We start from the raw sequence: 20680 nt of genomic DNA, 5'->3' as shown, positions 1-20680 counted from the left end.
CATGAGGCTTGCAGATCTTCATTCCCTGACCAGGGATCAAACCCAGGTCCACAGCAGTGAAAGCACCAGGTCCTAACCACTGGATCACCAGGAAATTCCCTAAGTTTTCCTTTTAAGAGTTGATTTTTTTAAATGACAGAAAACTGACTGGGTTCCAAAGTAAAAAGTATAAAACAAGATACAGATCTAGGTGCCACCTCTGGCCAGCTCCCTCCCCTTACCATCACACCCCCACACCCCCCCACACCCCGCCAAGAGAACTGATTTCTTGGTTACTAGTGTAACTAATCCTACCACTGCCTTTTTTTTTAAAAAAAGAAGCAAATACATGTTTTTTTTTTTTTAATTTTTTCATTTGTCTCCTCCTTTCTTACACAATCAGGTAACACAACCTCCTCCTCTTCTTTTTCACTTCCTCTCTGAAGACGACTCCAGGACAGCATTTCTGGGGGGGAGGGAAGGGGCAGAAGTTCAAGACTGTTTGTATTTTCAGAGCCTGCAACAGTTGGTTAGCAATGCTAGCAAAGTCAGTACAACCTGAAGGCCATCTCACCACCCTTTCCAGGCATTCAACAGCAGAGTCCTTAAAAATAAGACTAGAGACCAACTGAGATGAGTCTCCGTTGGGGGTGGGGGGAAGGGTGGGTGGTTCTGAAGCTGTCTCCCTCTTTCTCCTAGAGATGCTCCCTCATTTTTTTTTTTAAAACAGCTGTGCAGTATTCCACTGTACGAATCTGCCAGGTTTCTTCCATCGATTCCCTCTACATGGACATTTGGGTGGCTTCCACTCTTTAGCTGTTATAAATAGCACTGTCATGAAGATCTTTACTTGTACACAGACTCATATTTTTACCAGTACACCTCAGACAGATACTTAGAAGTGAGACTGTAAGGTTGAGGGATAAACTCATATTTAATTTTGAGAGTTTTTAACAAATTCCACCCACAGGAATCTGTACTGTTTGGAGTGCCTGTTTCCTCACTGTCTGACTAACAGAGTGCACCGTATAACTTGCACTTTTTGCAATTCAACAGGGAAGAAAGGTTATCTCGGTGGTTTTAATTTGCATTTCTCTTTTTATGTGTATCCTCATTTGTTTAAGAGCTATTTATTTGCATTTTATTTTCTGTGAACTGTCCATATCTTTTTGCCCATTCTTTCTGGTTCTTTTCAAAGTTTAGAAATTCTTTATGTATTAGGGTTATATCAGCCCTTTGTGATAAATGCTGCAAATATTTTTTGCCACTTTATTATTTACTTTTAACTTTGCTTTTTTTGGCCATCCAAAACTCATTCATTAAAGATATAAATTCCTCCTTTCATTGTTCCTGGATTTTCAGTCACAGGGATGTTTCCCCACTTTCAGGTCACAAAGGAGTTCAGGTATGTTTTCTTCCAGTTATTTAGAAGGTTTAATTTTTACAATTGGGTCTCTAATCCATTCGGATTTTATCCTTCTGTACAGTATGAGAGATGGATTCAATTTTATTATCTTCCATATGGTTAACGACATTTGTCTCAACATCGCTTTTTAAAGTCTTTTTCTCCACCAATAAGATGATTCCTTTATCATAGACTAAATTCCTGGACTTTTCCTCCATTGTCTATAGTGTGATATAATATCTAGTAGAGTTATCCCTTCTTCTGCATTGTTCTTTTCTTGAGTTCTTCTGGCTATTACTGTTTATTCTTTACAATACCTTTATGTAGGAAAAAGCTTCTTGTTTAACTGGAATCTAGTATGCCCTTTAAATATAAATATACGATCTATATGAATGGAGAAATTTCAAAAGTACTTCTAGATAATATTCTAAAACCAACTCCAGATAAACTAAAGTTTATTTGTTTTAAATTAGTTTTAGAAGAAAACAAAAATCATACTAGTGGACACACACAGTGGTGAAGTGAAAGTCGCTCAGTCGTGTCCAATTCATTGCAACCCTATGGACTATATGGTCCACGGAATTCTCCAGGCCAGAATACTAGAGTGGGCATCCGTTCCCTTCTCCAGAGGATCTTCCCAACCCAGGGATCGAACCCAGGTTTCTAGCATCGCCGGCGGATTCTTTACCAGCAGAGCCACAAGGAAAGTCCCACAAGGGAAGAGTGTAGACAAGTGTTCCTCAACACTCATTGCATCTATGGTCCTATGATAACTAGTATAAACCAACAGGGCCATAACAAAGACTCAAGAAAACACACACAGGTCCTACTGTGACTACCACAGTCACATTTTTTTCTGTAAAAATAAGGTACCTTGTACATGATGTAGCAAAGGTCAAATGCTGAGATAGATTCTTTTAGGAAAAGAAAACATTTAGGACCCACTGTATTTTCAGGAACTCAAGGATTTGAACTTCTGTACTAGTTCAATCTTCACAAAATGACATACACAACAGCCCAATGTAAAATTCACCTTTAAAAAAAGAATTACGACAATAATTTTCAAAGAAAGCAAAATCAGTCGGTAGGAAGGTAAGTTCCACTTGACATTTGGGTATATCTTTTTCCTAAATCACTTGGAACATCAGTGGCCAGAAGCCCCATCTACTAAGCGAACCTGGTAACTTCCCTCTAAGGGTTAAGACCACATTTTCTGTGCAGAAACCTTCTTGGACAGTTGAAAACCGCCATTCACACAGCAAAGGAAAATTAACAGAGACTGGAGAGTATGTCAAATAAAAATACCAAAATAACCCACATTATTAGCACCATTAATAGTTCTGAATCTAAAAAGTAAATGCTACTTTTATTCTCCAGGCTAGGGTTGGCTCTCCTGTTACCTTCTATCCTAACCTAGTCCATCCCTAAACTGAGACAAAAACTGCTCATTGGGAAGCTATTTGTTGTGCTTCAGCAAAATTCGCTTTTTTTTTGGATGGAAAGATAATGTTGAAAACAGAGCAATTGGTCTTCCTCACCGTTCATCATCAGTGATAACAACCTTTCATTTTCTAACAGCTAAAACTTTACTAACTGACCATTTTTCAAATGCAACAATCAAAACCATGAAGTCATTGTTTGCTCTAGTTCACCATTTTTATTTGCATAACCATCTTTTTCCTAGACCAGCAACGTGAAGCAAAACAGAAGGCAAAGATGCCTTGCTGCTGACCACCCTCTGCCGTTTTCTTTTGCAGAGGGTCTTCTCAGTCGTAGCCAGGTACCACGTGGAGCTTTTTCACAGTTTCAGAGAAGCATCCCTTGTAGTAACATAGCAAGAAAGTGCTACACTTGATGGTAGTTACTGTCGCATAGTTCAATCAACCTTCCAGAACTTTTGTCATATAACTTCAAGTATGTAAGTTATTTAATCAACATAAAACTCTTCAAAAAAAAAAAAACCAACAACCAATATTAGCTGACTTCTGGTGCCATGAGACATAATGGCACCAGCAATTTTTATATTTTAGTGGTAAAAATGTAATCCAGTTTTAGCACCTGTCTGTAAGAGTTAGATGAAAATATATGATTGGCTTACTGGAAGGTAATAGTCTTAATGTCCCCTCAGTGAGGGAATCTGTTCCTTCTGCTGCATCCTGGCTCACAGAAAAGAATAACAGTATTAATGGGGGAAAAAAGGAGAGACTTTTAGTTGAGGTTTTTCAGTACATGAAATACTCAGAGAAATCAATACTAGAAATCAGTTCCCATCTTCCTAACCAAAACCCTGTCTCAACACTCCATTTCAAAAACAAAGTGACATATTCTAAGAAAATGACAAATTTTTACATAAAAACACACTGAATTTTGAGTAATTCTATCAGTTATTAGACATGGTATATATAAGCAAGGAAAATAAAGTGCACCTTTACAGTATATTAAATAATAAACTCAGAAAATCACTTGTTAAAATTGGCAATATAGACGGCAATATAAAAAGTACCGGACCTAGCAAAGTTAGATAGAAATAAAAATTTCAGTTGAAAAATTACAGTTTTTCAGTATGGCAGAGGGACAAATAACCTTTTATTACAGTTATTGGATTTGTATATTTTGATTTTGTGTAGGACAAAGGAAAGTCATTCCTCTAGAAGGCACTAACTGGTTTAAATGTGTGAGCAGCTTCATAAAGAAAACATGTGCAAAGTACAGTCAGGAAGACTGTCTGGTTCTCGCATCAGATTCCTTACTCTGCGTCACAGACGGCGAATTACTGCTGAGGAGCGTGTCGGCCGTGTGGCTTTCCCACATTATCAGCAGTGTGCTCAGTCCACGGTGTCACAGATCTCCTTCACTTTCTGGTTGAAGTCTTCCGGCTGATCTGCGTACACATAATGGCCTGCTCCGAGAATGGCCTAGGAAACCAAAAGCAGTCAGGTGGTCAGCCAGTAAAAGCATTTAAGAATGCTTTTACACACTTAAAGAGACTTCGCAATGAAACTGACAACAGCTATACATGAAAGAAACAGAAAAGAAAAAGCAATACTAATCCGCAGTGACTAGTATATACTTGATTAAATAAAGGATTTGAGAATAAAGAGAAAATCCAGTGAATCTTACTACAGTTTTAAGATGCAAAAATAACATTCTAGGTTGATCTCTAACAGTAGGGCCAATGGAAACACTGCCCAAGGTGAGAATGTGCTGCCTTGGGAGGTGGTAGAGACGCTACTGGACCTGTCTGTCCCTCGTTTGGTCTCTCCTACCTTAGAGATGCTGTGGCTCCAGGACAGACAAGGCCCCAAGAATGGTGATTTGCTGTCTGGACACGAAGATTTGTTTGGATCAAACCCTGCCCCAATCACACATGACTAGAGGTCTCTGACCAAGACTGCAGGTATAGCTTCGATGTGAAGGCACAGGGATGACTGGAGAGCTCAATGAAAGCAAAGGTAATAGAACAGACATCACACGCAACGGAGAACCAAAACTACACCACACACTTACTATCGTCTTCACGTATGACTGTGGTCGTAGTGACTGGATGCTGGTGCCAGAATTGCCATCTATGCAGGATCGGGCACCGAAGATCACGGAAACCGGAATGTCAGGGTGCATTTTGCCAATTCGCTGGAGCATTGGCCTTTTTGCCCATCCGTAAGGGATAGTCATGTTTTTGAACGCAGTCTCACCACTTAAAACAGAGAAAAATCACATGCATGATTCTAGGGGATAAGTGCACATCACACTCTCACCTCTATTAAAACATGCTCATATTCAGATTCACACCCATTTAGAAAGACTGCAGCTTGCACAGAAAATAATTTACTAGGAAGTGTAAGGAACAAACTTCACAGAAGATATACTTTTTTGTTAGATAAACAAGGATGTTTTAACCTCTAAAAAAAAAACTCTTACAAAAAATGATCCTCCTCCAAATCAAAACATGTGACCCTAAGTCCCTATCATAAAATTATCAAATTTCCTTTGGGGAGAGTGGAAACATATTTGTTTTTTTTTTCACTCTAATTTATTCACAAGGCAGTTTTCCACAGGTTCATGACATCAGCTTTTTACCTACAATGGCAACATCAACACCAAAATAAGAACAAATTCAGATTAAGTATTCTTTGTGAATTATTACATATTTTTAATTTTCTGCATATTATGATGCTTGACACTTTTGAAAACCTTTTTTAAAAAAACAAACATATATTTATTTGGATGCAGAATGTGGGATCTTCAATCTTTGCTGCAGCATTTGGTATTTTTAGTTGTGGCAAGTGGGATCTAGCTCCCTGACCGGGGATCAAACCTGAGCCCTCTGTATTGGGAGCGTGCAGTCTTAGCCAATGGACTACCAGGGAAGTCCTCCTAAAAATCGTTCTAGCTGGGAAGAGACTACCTCTTGGGGTTAACTTATTTTTAGAGATACCAAAGGACTCAGCTGGGACCACCTCTTTATATGCAAACTAACATGGAGCTGTACCTCGTCTGTCTGGCCTGCACATCCCAGGAGGTGATGTTCCTCTGCCTTAGTCATCCCAGGGCCAGGTGCCAAACAACTAGAAACCACCTGGATATCTTAGAGCCCACTGAAATAATTTAAGCTGTCCGTGCTACGCTGCCCACCCTGTGCTGCCTGCCTCTCCTGCAGAATCCAGTAAAGGTTCCTGCCTGGAGTTCCCCTCACGCCTGTCTTCTGCCACCTGATCAAAACCTGCTGTATCTTCTGTGAGCCTTCCTCAGTGACCCCGCTCCAGGACCTGTGAGTATACTAAACTTTGTTCTCTTGAGCCTCTCCTATGTCTTCCCGTTTGGGCCACACCTGACTGACCGTCACATAAAAGAATACAGAACATCTGGCAAACTCCTAGGACAGATCCTTTCTGCGGTCACTTCTCTGCTCTTTGTGGTACTAGGCACGCTTGTGAATGGTCATTTGTGAATTCAAGTTCCACCACAGGACAGGCCACAAACTAGGCCCACATGGGTACACGTGATTGTGAAATGTGCGTAGGTGAAGAACAAAACACTGAGACCACGCAGGAAGACAGATGAGTTCCCTGGAACAGGCCACTGACAAGTGTTCAGACCTAATTCACCCAAGTCAAGTGCCTGGTAAGTCACAAAACATCAGTCACTTGCGGACTCCAAACCTCTCCAGCCTCCCTCTCCTTTGGCAGACAACCTATAGCCTACTTTATCAAAAAGATGGAAGCTACAGCTATACCTCCAGTGCTCTCATGGCCTCAATCTTTTTAATAAAGTAGGTGTACATATTCTTTGAGAGAAGTGGTGTTAGTTGCTCAGTCGTGTCTGACTCTTTGCAACCCCATGGAAGGTAGCCCACCAGGCTCCTCTGTCCATGGGATTTCCCAGGCAAGAATACTGGAGTGGGTTCTCATTTCGTTCTCCAGGGGATCTTCCTGACACAGGGATTGAACCCAGATTTCCTGCATTGGCGGCAGATTCTTTACCATCTGAGCCACCAGAGAAGCCCTGAGAGAAGTGAGAGAGGCAAAGAAAAAAAAAGTGAAGGAGCTATTTTTACATCTCACCTCTCAGCCTTTCACCCAAGTCTGGATCTTAGAAAGGATGAGGAACCATTTTTACATTTTAAAGTATAGTCTATGGCCCACCTCTACTGGAATCATCAGAAGTGTTTCGTAAAGATGCAGCCCAGAACTGCTGAATCAGTCTCAGAGACAGGGTTCAGACACCACATTTCTGATAAACTCCTTCAACAATTCTGGTACAGAACGCAGAATGGAAACCGGAGCTCTCACCATCACACTCCCTTCTTGATCCTCTCTCTACCGACTCCAGGCTCTGGCTTCGGGGCTCCTCCCAGCTCCTCAAGACTTTCAAGCTCCATTGTCTCCACTGGCACTTTGTATCTGACATTTAGAAGTCTTTTTTTTTTTTTTTTAAATAAGCTATACCTTTGGTTGGCTCTCTTGCTTCCTCTAGCTACTATGCTCTCTCCCCTAATCACTGTCAAAATTAACATAGACTCCCCATCCCGTCTTCCCTCTCAGTGTTTCCCACTGAAGAGGTGCTGTGCACAGAGGGGTGCCGTCAGCAAAGGAACTTGAAAAGGCTGTCTTATCTCTGCCACACGCCCGGGAGATTTAAAACCCTTTGGCATAATAAATGGTTCTAAGAAGATCTATGGTATAGAAGGCCATTTACTTTTGTTTATACCAGAGCTCTTAAAAAAGAGCTGTACAATATTCATGCTCAGTTTGAGAACACTGTTTTATCTGAAATTCTTTATGATCTCTCAACTCTGGTCACCTTAACAAGATGCCCGAGACCAAGACTTCCCTCAACTTGTCCATGGGCCCCTTAAGGGAAGAAAGTACATTTGACTTTTTATTCTCTCATCAGAATCCAGTACAGTGTTTTACATCACAGGTCCTCCATGAAAGATAAGTAAATTAAGAACTACTTGTCCTTTTAAATTGAGTCATTTACATACTGATAAATATCTCCTGGACTGTTCACACATTTTCAAAAAAGAAAAGTCTAAAACACAAACACAGTAAATTTAGAACCAAGACCCTTACCTTGGAGTCTGGACATTACAGTGGTAGATGTATTCTGTCACTGTATCATCTTCAAACATTGAAGAATACTTCCGTTTGAAGTCAGGCCTTAAACGCTGTACTAGACTTAAACCTATGTAATAGAAAACAAACATTTTAAGTTGTAATTAATTTATATAATAGTAGAGAAGATTTCGGGGCTTCCCTGGTGGCTCAGCGGTAAAGAATCCGCCTGCCAGCGTAAGAGATACAGATTCGATCCCTGGGACAGGACGATCCCCTGGAGAAGGAAATGGCAACCAACTCCAGTATTTTTTCCTGGGAAATCCCACGGACAGAGAAACCTGGCTGACTACAGTTAATGGGGTTGCAAAGAGTTGGACACGATGTGAGTCACTAAACGATTCCTAAACAAGAGAAGATTTCAGTGTTTGCGTCTATAATAAATATTAAATGCTACATTATGCATATGTTCAAATATGCATTTTAGGTTCAAAAAAGCACAGATCCTAGAAATTGCTCTCGAGTTCCCTAAGGAAAGATTAAAATAAGAATGAAAGACTGTCATATACTGACTTACAGATATGCTTCAAGAGGTCAAAAACAGTTGCCTAAGACTTGTTTTTGTAGGAAAATAAATTCTATTACACAAGGCAGGTGAATACGACAAGGCATACCATAAAATTAACTTAATAATTTGTATCTTTTCCACATTTACAACACATTAGCATCTAAATGAAGTAAAGTGAAGTGAAAGTCACTCAGTTGTGTCCGACTCTTTGTTATCCCATGGACTGTAGCCCTCCAGGCTCCTCTGTCCATGGAGTTCTCCAGGCAAGGACACTGGAGTGTGTTGCCATTTCCTTTTTCAGGAGATCTTCCTGACCCAGGGATTGAACGTGGGTCTCTTGCATTTCAGGCAGATTCTTTACCATCTGAGCCACAAGGGAAGCCAAATGAAGTGAACTGGGATATAAATATTTCCTAGGAAAATGCATTCAGACTGTCTACTTGGAACACTAGCAGTACCGCCCACTAAGGTCATCCATAGTGGCTCCCATGGTCCCACGGCTGAGGTGAGAGGCAGGGGCAGAGCCCCCAGAGGAAAGAGGAAGAAGAGCAGGAGCCTTTTATCAAGTCACTGTTTTCCCTTCTAGGGCCCAAGGACTGGCTGGTTTCTCCTCTCTGCTATGACTGCCCATTACTGTAGCGAGGTCTTACTTCCTTCACCTGCCTCCCTGATTCTCTGAAGGAACCACACAGCTCCACCAAGGATTCTCATGATGCAGGAGACATTCTATACCGCCCTCATTACCCCGTGTGAGCACCAATGGGAGGCAGAGGGCATAGCTTTAAAGGTCCCTCCTCGGCCTCTTCCTTCTCCCATCATTATCTTCCATTTCCTCTCATCCTCTACTTTCCCCATTATTGCTACCTGTAGAGCTATGATCAAGCAAAATCCATTTACATTTCAGGCCTTTAATGCTCTTAAGCAGCTCATCAAAGGAGGACCCAGCCCCTAAGCTGGCGAGCCCTACTGGGATGAGGGGTGCTGGCTTCAACATTATGTGAATTGTGAACTTCCAGATCCAGATGTTCAAGCTGGTTTAGAAAAGGCAGAGGAACCAGAGATCAAATTGCCAACATCTGCTGGATCATCAAAAAAGCAAGAGAGTTCCAGAAAAACACCTACTTCTGCTTTATTGACTACGCCAAAGCCTTTGACTGTATGGATCACGACAAACTATGGAAAATTCTTCAAGAGATGGGAATACCAGACCACCTGACCTGCCTCTTAAGAAATATGTGTGCAGGTCAAGAAGCAACAGTTAGAACTGGACATAGAACAACAGACTGGTTCCAAATCGGGCAAGGAGTAAGTAAAGGTTGTATATTGTCACCCTGCTTATTTAACTTACATGCAGGGTACATCATGTGAAATGCCGGGCTAGAGGAATCACAAGCTGAAATCAAGATTGCCAAGAGAAATATCCATAACCTCAGATATGCAGATGACACCACCCTTATGTCAGAAAGTGAAGAAGAACTAAAGAGCCTCTTAATGAAAGTGAAAGAGGAGAGTAAAAAAGTTGGCTTAAAACTCAACATTCAGAAAACTAAGATCATGGCATCTTGGTCCCATCACTTCACGGCAAATAGACTGGGAAACAATGGAAACAGTGACAGACTTAATTTTGGGGGGCTGCAAAATCACTGCAGATGGTGACTGCAGCCATGAAATTAAAAGACACTTGCTCCTTGGAAGAAAAGCTATGACCAACCTAGACACCATATTAAAAAGCAGAAACATTACTTTGCCAACAAAGGTCCGTCTAGTCAAAGCTATGGCTTTTCCAGTAGTCATGTATGGATGTGAGAGTTGAACTATAAAGAAAGCTGAGTGCTGAAGAATTGATGCTTTTGAACTGTGGTGTTGGACAAGAGTCTTGAGAGTCCCTTGGACTGCAAGGAGATCCAACTAGTCCATCCTAAAGGAAATCAGTCCTGAATGTTCATTGGAAGGACTGATGCTGAAGCTGAAACTCCAATACTTTGGTCACCTGATGCAAAGAACTGAGTCACTGGAAGAGACCCTGATGCTGGGAAAGATTGAGGGTGGGAGGAGAAGGGGACGACAGAGGATGAGATGGTTGGATGGCATCACCGACGTGATGGACAAGAGTTTGAGTAGGTTCCGGGAGTTGGTGATGGACAGGGAAGCCTGGTTAGTGCAGTCCATGGGGTCGCAAAGAGTTGGACACAACTGAGCAACTGAACTGAACTGGACTGGTGAAGAGAGGTTATCTACGTCAGTACTGAGGGCATGAGGCGTGGTCACCAATTCAGTCTCTATGCCCTCTTCTCATTCCTGCATCCCGCTGCTCTTCACACCACAAAGGGATGGCACTCAGACAAGGAGGGGCTGGGCCTGGGCAGAGGGCGGCAGAGTCTACAGCCACCTGCACAGAAGTTACTGCCACCCCCTCACCCACCCACCACGCCCATCTTCTTTCCCTGTTAAGCGAACCTGACTTCTGTGTGTCAGTGAGGCAGCAACGTGCCCAGGAAAGCAGGCCCCTCACTCGAACCCCTGGAAATAAATGAAGGATGACTGATCAGTCACAGAAAAGTCTTCTTCTTGGTTGATGGAAGAACATCAGGGGTGGGCAGAGACCCATGGGGAAGCCTGCTGGGGCTCCCAGGGGAGACCTTCTTCCCTGACATAGAGCCTTATGCTCCCCCTTCCTCTTGTTCATAGTGCTGCTTGAGGAGCTGACACTTCCTGCAATAGCAACCACTGAACTGTGAGGTAAAAGGTCAAGAGAATCACATACACAGACCCAGACCCTTTCACTAGCTTCTAGAAAAAAACGCTAAAACCACCTGCCTCCAGACTGTTTGTTAAGAAAACAATAAAAGGCCTTCTGCTTTAGGCCTCTGAGGCCTTCTGTTACTTCCAGCCTAGAGCCCTTTTCACTGACATAGCCGTAAGAGGGAAAGGCAGAGATGCAGACCGTTACCATCCGTGACAACGAGGGAAGGAAGCTCCCTTGGCCATGAGGCTGAGACAGAGCAGTGAAATGAACTTAAATCAGAGACTTCTCCCAAGTCTTTGTAGGAAAGAATGACTTTATCTTCTTAACACTAACATTATGGGGCAAGAAAGGAATCTGAGTGATGGTTGTTATCCCAGGTCTGGCTTTGTGACCTGTCAGCTGGATATCATCAGCTGCTTAAACACTCCCCAACAGATCATGTCCTCCCATGCCCTGGGCTAGTAGATACATTACCTGTGACTCTGCTGGCTTGGCCTTTTTCAGAATGTTCAAGGTCGCCTAACCTTATCCTTAGCATTTTCCATGTCCTCTGCCTGCTAATTATCTGTAATGCTTACCATATAAAGATTCCTCTTTAAGGAGAGGAGGCTGGTTTCAGTCATCTTTAGGCATTGACTGGTACTATTTAGAGGAGGAGAAAAAGTAAGGTTTGTTTTTGTTTTCAAGATCTTAACTAACAATGGTAATCAGCAAATACACCTCTGTTGTTCTCTATAAACATTTTGCTCTCCCAGGATACAGATATGTGGCATTCCAGCTGGCACAGCAGGAGATGCAAGAGATGCGGTTTGATCCCTGGGTCGGGAAGATCCCCTGGAGAAAGAAATGGCAACCCACTCCAGTATTCTTGCCTGGAGAATTCCACGAACAGACGAGCCTGGCGGGCTACAGCCCGTGGGGTCATAAAGTGGGACACAACCGAGTGACTGAGCACAAACACACAAACAGGATACAGATATAACAGCACTCACCAAAGGGCCCCGCAATCCTGAGGCCAGCTAAAGGGTTAAAGGGAGTCAACGCTGCTCCCAAGGCTCTGATCCAAACTGGAATTGGTCTCTCTTGATCAGCAAGGTCTGGTCGTTCAGGAAAACCCCAAGGCTCCACTAAAATGAGATGACTAACCCTGTACGGGAAAGAACAGACTAAAGATCATTTGGCGAATTCACCCTAAGAGTATAAAGAACTTACACGATTTATAAGGTAGAATGAACCTCCTTCAAACATCTGGCATTGAAGAGAAAACTGAGGACTGAACAGGTTACATCTTGCTCTTATTATATGTGAACTGGTGAGATCTGGTAGGATTTGAGAGGCGTCTGGTAGAAAGAGGGCTTCATATTTAATCTATCTAAATGTAGATAATAATGGATGTGTGAAAGGGTATATGGTAACTGTAGCTATTCTTGAGAATCAAGAAAAGACAGCATTTGTTGTTTAAGCTACACTCTGGCAAATGATATGGTTCCATATACCTCAAGGTTGACACTGCAGAAATGACTGGAGATTAATATTACACTCATGGAATAACTTCAGGCACCAACAATAGTTATTTCCTATGAGCCAAATCATTCTACAAGTTTAAGAAGCATTAGGACTTTGGGTGGATTCAAAAGGACTTTGAATGAACTTTCCATAAACACAAAAATAATGTAACACTATGGGCAGAAAATAGTTTGGGATTTCAGTTTGATGAACAGGAACACATGTACCCTACCCATAACATCATGACATCCTGGCATGAGATTCTGTTCTTAATTCTTTCCTAATTTTCTTCTTTACTGATTAAAGAGATAGAACAGCTTCAGTTCAAACCCATATCAAATTGCTTTGTGGCACCAATAGTTTTAATTTTTCCATCTAATGAAGCGTCTTTCTGATGAGGGAAAACCAGAACCACATCCTCATGATTGCATCACAGTACCACACATCATCAAGATCCTCAACAAAACAGAAATATCCTGACATAAAACAATATTCAATTGTAGCCAAAACAGCCAACAAATGCCAGCGAAGATCTCCCAAGGATGAACTGACACTGATTCTGAAGTCCCTTTCCTAAGTCACAATTGAAATAGAAAGGTAAAGAAACCAGAATATGGAAACAGATAGCTATTATTCCCAATGTAAAAAGTTTTATTATTTTTGGACTTCCCCGGTGGTCCAGTGCTGAACAATTCACCTGTCAATGCAGGAGACATGGGTTTGATCCCTGGTCTGGGAAGATTCCACATGCCATGGAGTAACAAAGCCCGTGCTCCGCAACTACTGAGCCCATGTGCCTAGAGCCTGTGCTCCCTAAGAAGAGAAGCCACTGCAATGTGAAGCTCACGCCCCGCAACTAGAGAGTACCTCCTGCTCGCTGCAGCTACAGAAAAGCCTGCACAGCGGCCAAGATCCAGAAAAGCCAGAATAAATAAATAATTAATTAAAAAGTTCTAGTATTTTTGTCAGCACAGATTAGTTAGTAATGAGTACTTTGCTATGACAGCATTTTCTCAGACAGAAAGCTTCAGAGAACAGACCCAGAGCATAGAGCTCCATGGACCCTTGGAGAATACTCAGTCCCATCTTTCATCTCATGGCATGAGAAGAAAGCTTAGATGTACTGTGTGACTCATTTGACAGGAATTATTTACTTTTAATGTATGTGTTTGTGTGTGAGTGCTCACTTAGTCGCATCCGACTCTTTGCAACCCCATGAACTGTAGCCCAGCCAGCTCTTCTGTCCATGGGATTATTCAGGCAACAATACTGGAGTGGTTGTCATTTCTGTCTCCAGGGGAGCTCCCCAACGCAGGGACTGAACCTGCGTCTCCTGTGTCTCCTGCACTGGCAAGTGGTTTCTTTACCATTGCTCTACCTGGGATCCAAACTCATACAGTAACCCCGAACCCTTTCTAATATCCCACAGAGGGCAGCTTGATGGGATTGTCAGTTCACATCTAGGCTTAAAGAATGGGTCTAGTCAGACAGCATGTGAGTCAGCTTATCAGACATCTTTATCGAGATTCAGAGACTAATGCAAACTACAAGAAAAACAAAGAACCAGCAAAGCAGGAACAAGAGAACAGTTCATCAGTTTCAAAACATAAAGAAGCATTCTTCTCCAGCTTAGTCATTACAGTAGGTCTTGAGTCTGAAGATGATGACCAGATTACAGCCTACAGGCCTAAGAAGTAGGTAACACCTGTTCCAACATGCTCATGGAAGGGCTGAGCCTAAACGCCAACAAGGCTCTACAAACCAGACATTCATGTGACATACAGTCAGCCACCAGCCAGTAAGAATACAACAAAACAGCCAGACCCAGAACCAAAGTGTACAAAGGAGTTTACAGGACCTGCTAAGGAACAAGAAAAAGGACTAGAAAGAAGTCAGTGCACAAATGAGACATTCTCAAGATGAAGTTAGCCCCAGGTATTTCCCATTAGTTCCAAGCTACTGAGGGGAGGATGGAGCACAGAACAATGAACTCAAATACCTCTAATTGGGTCAAGTAGAACAGTCAGTCTTTCATCTCAAGAGGAACCAAGAGGAAACGCTCAGCCCAGCTCCACATGGTCAGGAGACAGCCAGGCAAGATCAAAAGCAAGATGATCTGAAAACCTTTGAGTGAAAAAGACCAGATGTAACCTCTTCTGTTGTGACTTGGAATGATCTCTTTGCTAAACACTTTCTAAGTTAATAAAAGTTTTCATAGTGTCCTTTTCCTTAGTTTATAACAAATACCTATAAAAAACAGACTCTGTACAGGATCCTGAGTAGTTGTTGTTTAGTCGCTAAGTCATGTCCAGCTTTTTGCAACCCTGTGGACTGTAGCCTGCCACGCTTCTCTGTTCATGGGATTTTCCAAGCAAGGATGGAGCAGGTTGCTGTTTCCGCCTCCAGGGGATCTTCCTGACCCAGGGATCAAACCCACGTCTCCTGGATCTCTGCTACTTGGCAGGTGAATTCTTTACCACTGAGCCACCAGAAAAGCCCATGGGATCCTGAGTGGCAGGAGCCAGAAGAAAAAGAAAATTAAAAAGGAGCACACAGATGTAAGAAAGGAGATGGTATCTTTGGCTATTTTTGCGGGTTTACTCTACTCTCCCTCTGTTGCCACCTTAAGGTGACCTGACACTGCTTGATGAAGAAGATTCTGTAGTGTAGCATGGCAGCCCAGGACACCTCACACAGTGGTTCCTGCTTGTCATACGGCACACCAATCGACAAGCAAAATCACAGGCAACCTGTCTAATTATTACACATCATGGTACGAGAACTGAGATGAACTAAGGTCATTTTGGGGGAAGGAATATGGGGTTTGTGCCTCCATATGGAATAATCTATTAATCAGTTCATAACTTCTCTGCCCATCCACTGCACTGCCTTTCCAGAATGGCCCAGGTGTCCCCCTAGCACAGGGCCTTTGCGATTTCTGTCCCTACTGCCTAGAATGCTCTCCTGCTACTCTCCTCCAAGACTTCCATGTCAGCTCCAGTTGTACTTCTTTAGAGTACCATAATGGACCCTGAGACAGGGCCAGGTGTTCATCAAGAGATCTCACAGCTGGCATGCTACTCATGTGGTTATTTCTGTCTCTTCCCCCAATGCACTGTAAGCCTTACAGGCACACAGTCACTCAACATTACTTAAACACACACAACCTGCTGGATTATAATGTTAGAGTGTTTCATTCAACACTGGTATTTCAATGGAAGATTCAGCCAGGTACTTTTACATCGGGTATCACGATTGCTGAATCATTGGTTACTGATTCTTGATAATCAGTATCAAGAATCTGGGAAATATATGGGGTCACTGCCACAAGGTAGAACAACTGTTACGGACAGAGGCCCTCTGCTGACCCAATGTACCAAAAACTGGAAAAAATCAGTTTTTACTTGTTCTCTATTATTGGAATCCTTCCTAAACAAGTACTTTAAATTACGAATTTTTATTCTTCTCCCCAAACCATCCTATAAAAATAAACCAAGAATGAAAGAACAGGGCTGCCCATAAAAGACAGGGTCAATATGTACAGATTACGACTTAAGTCCCAGTAAGTAAAAAAAAATGTTGTCTTTGTGATTTTTTTCCTCCATGCATAGATACAACAGAAGTTAAAGAGATGTGGCTCTCTTGGGAGAAAAATGATGAAAACTATATCTGCCATACCTGAGGTGGCAAAGCAGAAAGTGGTATTCTCAAAGTCCACTCAAAAAAAAAAAAAGAAAGACAAGATGCACAGTGAGTGAAGGAAATTAACTGAATTTCATTTGGTCTCTATTAGACCATTTTCCCCCTCCTCTCACCCTCCCACCCAAGTCTTTCTGAAATGCAAAGATTTATTTTAAACTCACGACAGCATAATAAAAATGGTCCTTGTAGGGGAGGATATGCACATGTAGGAACAGGGATTGAATCTCTGTACCTCTCTCTCAAAATAATTCTAAACAAAAGTTTTTAAAAAGGTACTTGGATCAAGTTAAAGTTGGATAAGTGACATTTAGAGTAGGTAGTTCCTTACAATACAAAACAGACTACTCTACTGCACCAGAGGAAATATGTATAATGCACCCAGCAGCTCTTCTCGCTCAGGTAAAACCTCTCAGATCACATAGACGGTGACCCTGACGACCACCCATATGTTTAGTATGAGTGCAACTTGAAGAAACACCTAATGCTAAACCTCACTGACTGTGAGCTTGCTATAATTATGAACAAATGTCGGTGGCCATCACTTGTGTTTAACTACATCTGGATCTGTGAATCTGCTGAATTGTTCCATTAGCTATAACATCAGATCTTCTATGTAAATTTGAATGAATTTGCTTAGTTAGGATGGAAGAGGAAAAATTTCTGTAAGGTAAGAAATTAACACAAGTGGGGACCATTAATAGTAATAAGAAAAGAACACATTGGCCTTCACTCATGACTTGGGATCTCTGAAAACCCAAAGAACCTTGTTATTTTGAAATCAACTTATGTTTCAAGATTCAATTTTTATGCAGTAAAAAATATAGGCCTTCATGTCCAACACATTCTGTAGAGTTTCACTCAATATTTAGCAGCAATCAGCCAATTTAAACATGCTAATTATTTCAAGCATTCTCTCATTCATCCATTGCTAATACTTAGTGGTTCTTGGTCCTCTCACAGTAGTTCAGATTTATTAGGCACAAACATTCAAGAATCATTTTCTAAAACGTAGTCAGTTCAATGCAGGTATCACTGGCTTTATTTTACATACTTGTTCTGCTCCCTTATTCTCTTTTATAGATGGTTTTCAAGTGGTTATTCCCTTCTAAATCACTGAAGCATCTTATTTCTTTAGAGCATTTCCCAACTGCAAATGAAAATCTCACCAAGTGACCTAAATGGCAGATAGCCATGAAGGGTCGGGAACCTGTGACGTACGGTTTCATGACCAGAGCCTGGCCCCCTGAGTGCCATGTCCCACCTCCAGGGAATAAATACCACAAGACAGACATAATAAATACCTGACAAGAAGAATGGACTTGTGGACACGGAGAGAGGGTGAGATGGACGGAGAGAGCAGCACTGACATATATACACTACCGTGTGTAAAACAGACAGCTAGTGGGAGGCCTCTGTATAGCCCAGGGAGCTCAGCTCAGTGCTCTGTGATGCCCTAGAGGGGTGGGAAGTGGGGTGGAAAGGAGACTCAAAAGGGAGGAGATATATGTATACCACAGAGCTGATTCACACTGTTGTACAGCAGAAACTAACACAACACTGTAAATTACACTCCAATAAAAACAAATACCTGACCAGAAACAGAGGAAGCCCAACCTCCACAGATACCATGTTGCATTATACCAGAAGAGTAATCGCTCTTTCCCCACAAATACAGGTAGTTGTTTATCACTGAGAGTAGGACTTGATAAAAGACAATAATTCCAAAAAGCCAACTAGAAGAAGGAAATCTGATTTCTTTTGAGAGCACACACCTGCCAGTTGACAAGACTGTTTTACCCTCTGGCACACAGAGGACGGTGCTGTGTCAACAGCACACCTGCAGTTATGCAATGGGATGGCCTGACAGGTGCACCCACACCCTCTGAAAATGACCATCATCCCATTCACAGATCTCAACGTCAAAGTCGGTCACAGTTCTGGGTTAGTCCATTACTCTAGTGGAAAAATACACTGGCAACACAAAAATGCTGACAGTTTTTTGTTTTCTTTCCAAAAAGATGAACAAAACAAAAATGAGCTTTGCTTCTATTTTCTGAGCACTCCAATGTGACCTCCTCTCAGATTAGCAACATAAATAACAGGGAACAGCATAAGAAAATATGGTAAAGGAAGGAGGAGATGCTACAAAGATTCTGAAGTAAACAATCATTAATTTAATGACCGAAAAAAAATTCTATAGCAATAAAGGTTAGGGCACAGTAGAGTAAAAATGCTACAAGATATAATGTGGGTATATTTTCTGCAGCTCAGAGATGAGGAAACTAAAATTTAGAGTTAAGTGATTTCCTCTAAGCCATAAAGACAGCACAAGAGCCTATGTCTTCTGATCTCTAACCTCTGGTTTCTTACTGCTGCTTCCTGAAACCTAGAAAAGCCTGCTGGATCCATAGGTCTAATGATGATAATAAGTGTAAATTATAACAACACAACAGTTTTTAAGTGTGGCTTAAATTGTGTACATTCTAACAAATAAAAAGTCCTTTCACAAGCCTCCTACCAATGTGTAGCAGATGTAACAGGAAAACCTGGCAATATTATTTATGCTACTAAGCTGGCCATCAGCTGTGGCTGTTTGATCTACAGAGTCCTTTAAGAGAATGTCTGTTTTCGAAGGGTCAGACACCAACGACCAACAAAGAAGGGAACTGGAAATGGACGCCAGGGTGCCTGTCTTCTGACACCCTCACTCACCTGGATGGGTACTTCAGTGAGTAAGCAGCAGCCAGGAACCCACCTAGGTTGTGTCCAAGCAAGATCATTTTGTCCAGTCCAAGGGCACATCGCCACTCTTCAATGGATTCCACAAACTGATTCTCCACTTCTTCTGCGTCACTGTCAAATCTGGGTCGACTACTTCGTCCAAAGCCCAGCAGGTCAAAAGCATAGACAGGTCTATTGGTGCAAAGATCACCAAAATTCAGTGCCCAGAGTCCAAGACCTCCTCCAAAACCATGGAGGAGGACAAGCGGAGTCTTATTTGAAATATTATGAGAGAGCTTCAGCGTCCATATTTTATTTCCATTAGATACACGAACAGGTCCTTTTTTGTATGTGCAGGGGACACCTAACGGAAACATAAAAAGAGAAATTCTGTTTAGCCTCACGACTTCTGAGAAGGGGAGTAGTCTCAGAGCAACTGGAAATTAATCATCTAAGAACCACCTAGCATGCATTTACATGATTTTAGCCTTTATTATGTCAGCCCTTAAAAAAAATGTACACATTTTACTGAACCAAGTAATTCTTAATGACTGTATCTCACACCTTAGTAGGAAGAGCTATCTCAGACAAGTCTCAAGTACCTGTGTCCTAGGTTTCCTGGCAAGTCATATTAGCTCTTTGGACTTCCTTCCACGTCCATTAGTGGAGGGTGCTGGAGAGGAACATAGTGGTCACTGAATCCATTATTTTAAGGTCTCTGGCTTTACCGACAATAACAAAGTAATAGTACCTTGTGTGTGTAGAACACTTGAAGGTTAAGCATTAAAGATTGAAGTCAGACTCAAAAGAAACACTTTTTCCTAAAAAGTCATCATGAATTTAGGGAAAGATTAACAGTACACATATTGAACATGTGTTGAAATCTTAAGTCACTACAAGGTTTAGTAGAAAAAGATCACAGGGTATGGTAGGAACTCTTCAGTGTGAGTGCTACGTAGTCTGAGTTCAGATCCACAAAAGTAAATACTCCAGAGAAAATAAATAATCACAATTGCGTAGATAAAACATCATTCTTATCCTCAGTGCTACAGGACTAAATATTTTAAATCTCCCCCCAAACTGACTAAAGATGGCACTAATTTGAAATCCTTTTACCTCACATTATCAGTTGAACAGCTACACTTTAGACATATCCCTTAAAGATTTGTGCACATATGTCTGCAGTGGACAAATACCAGAGAACTGCGAGTTTCTGCCCTTTAACCTGAGAAATCATTTTCGGTTTTGTCCCCACATGGTGGCCGAAAGGGAAACCCAGCATTTGTTGAGAATATTAATAGAGTCCACGTTACCTGAGTGAAGGGAAAGACAGCAGTCTGGAGAGGGAGGTGAGCTGGTGTTAGTGCCAAGCCCAACCACACTGGCATTTTGGACACAGATACTGTGTGAGTATTCTCATAAAAACTACCTGTGACCTCTATGAGAGCTCATCTCACTGTATTAGTTGGTGCTCCTGTGTCTGACATTAGAGCAGGGGC

General features: G+C 41.9%; 1 protein-coding gene across 3 annotated transcripts in view; it reads right to left on the bottom strand.

Annotated features, from left to right (window-relative positions):
- Window positions 1-3021: 3021 nt before the first annotated feature.
- Window positions 3022-20680, bottom strand: part of ABHD5 (abhydrolase domain containing 5, lysophosphatidic acid acyltransferase) — a 38389-nt gene continuing 20730 nt past the window's right edge. For 2 of the 3 annotated variants that reach the window (XM_081527799.1, XM_081527803.1), the window contains 5 exons: window positions 19173-19545; window positions 12245-12399; window positions 7957-8068; window positions 4892-5078; window positions 3022-4299 (listed from right to left, as the gene is read on the bottom strand). In XM_081527799.1, the coding sequence (XP_081383925.1) occupies window positions 4210-4299; window positions 4892-5078; window positions 7957-8068; window positions 12245-12399; window positions 19173-19545 (917 nt within the window). In that variant the 3' untranslated portion in view covers window positions 3022-4209. Of the gene's footprint in view, window positions 4300-4891; window positions 5079-7956; window positions 8069-10963; window positions 11027-12244; window positions 12400-19172; window positions 19546-20680 lie in introns of all 3 variants that reach the window. The other variant, XM_081527800.1, reaches the window with a different exon arrangement.

Source organism: Giraffa tippelskirchi, chromosome 9 (assembly GCF_054371585.1).
Source record: "Giraffa tippelskirchi isolate mGirTip1 chromosome 9, T2T-mGirTip1v1.2.pri, whole genome shotgun sequence".
NCBI classification, from domain to species: domain Eukaryota; kingdom Metazoa; phylum Chordata; class Mammalia; order Artiodactyla; family Giraffidae; genus Giraffa; species Giraffa tippelskirchi.
Note: the sequence above shows the minus strand (reverse complement) of the source record. Positions and strands in the feature narration are given on the sequence as shown.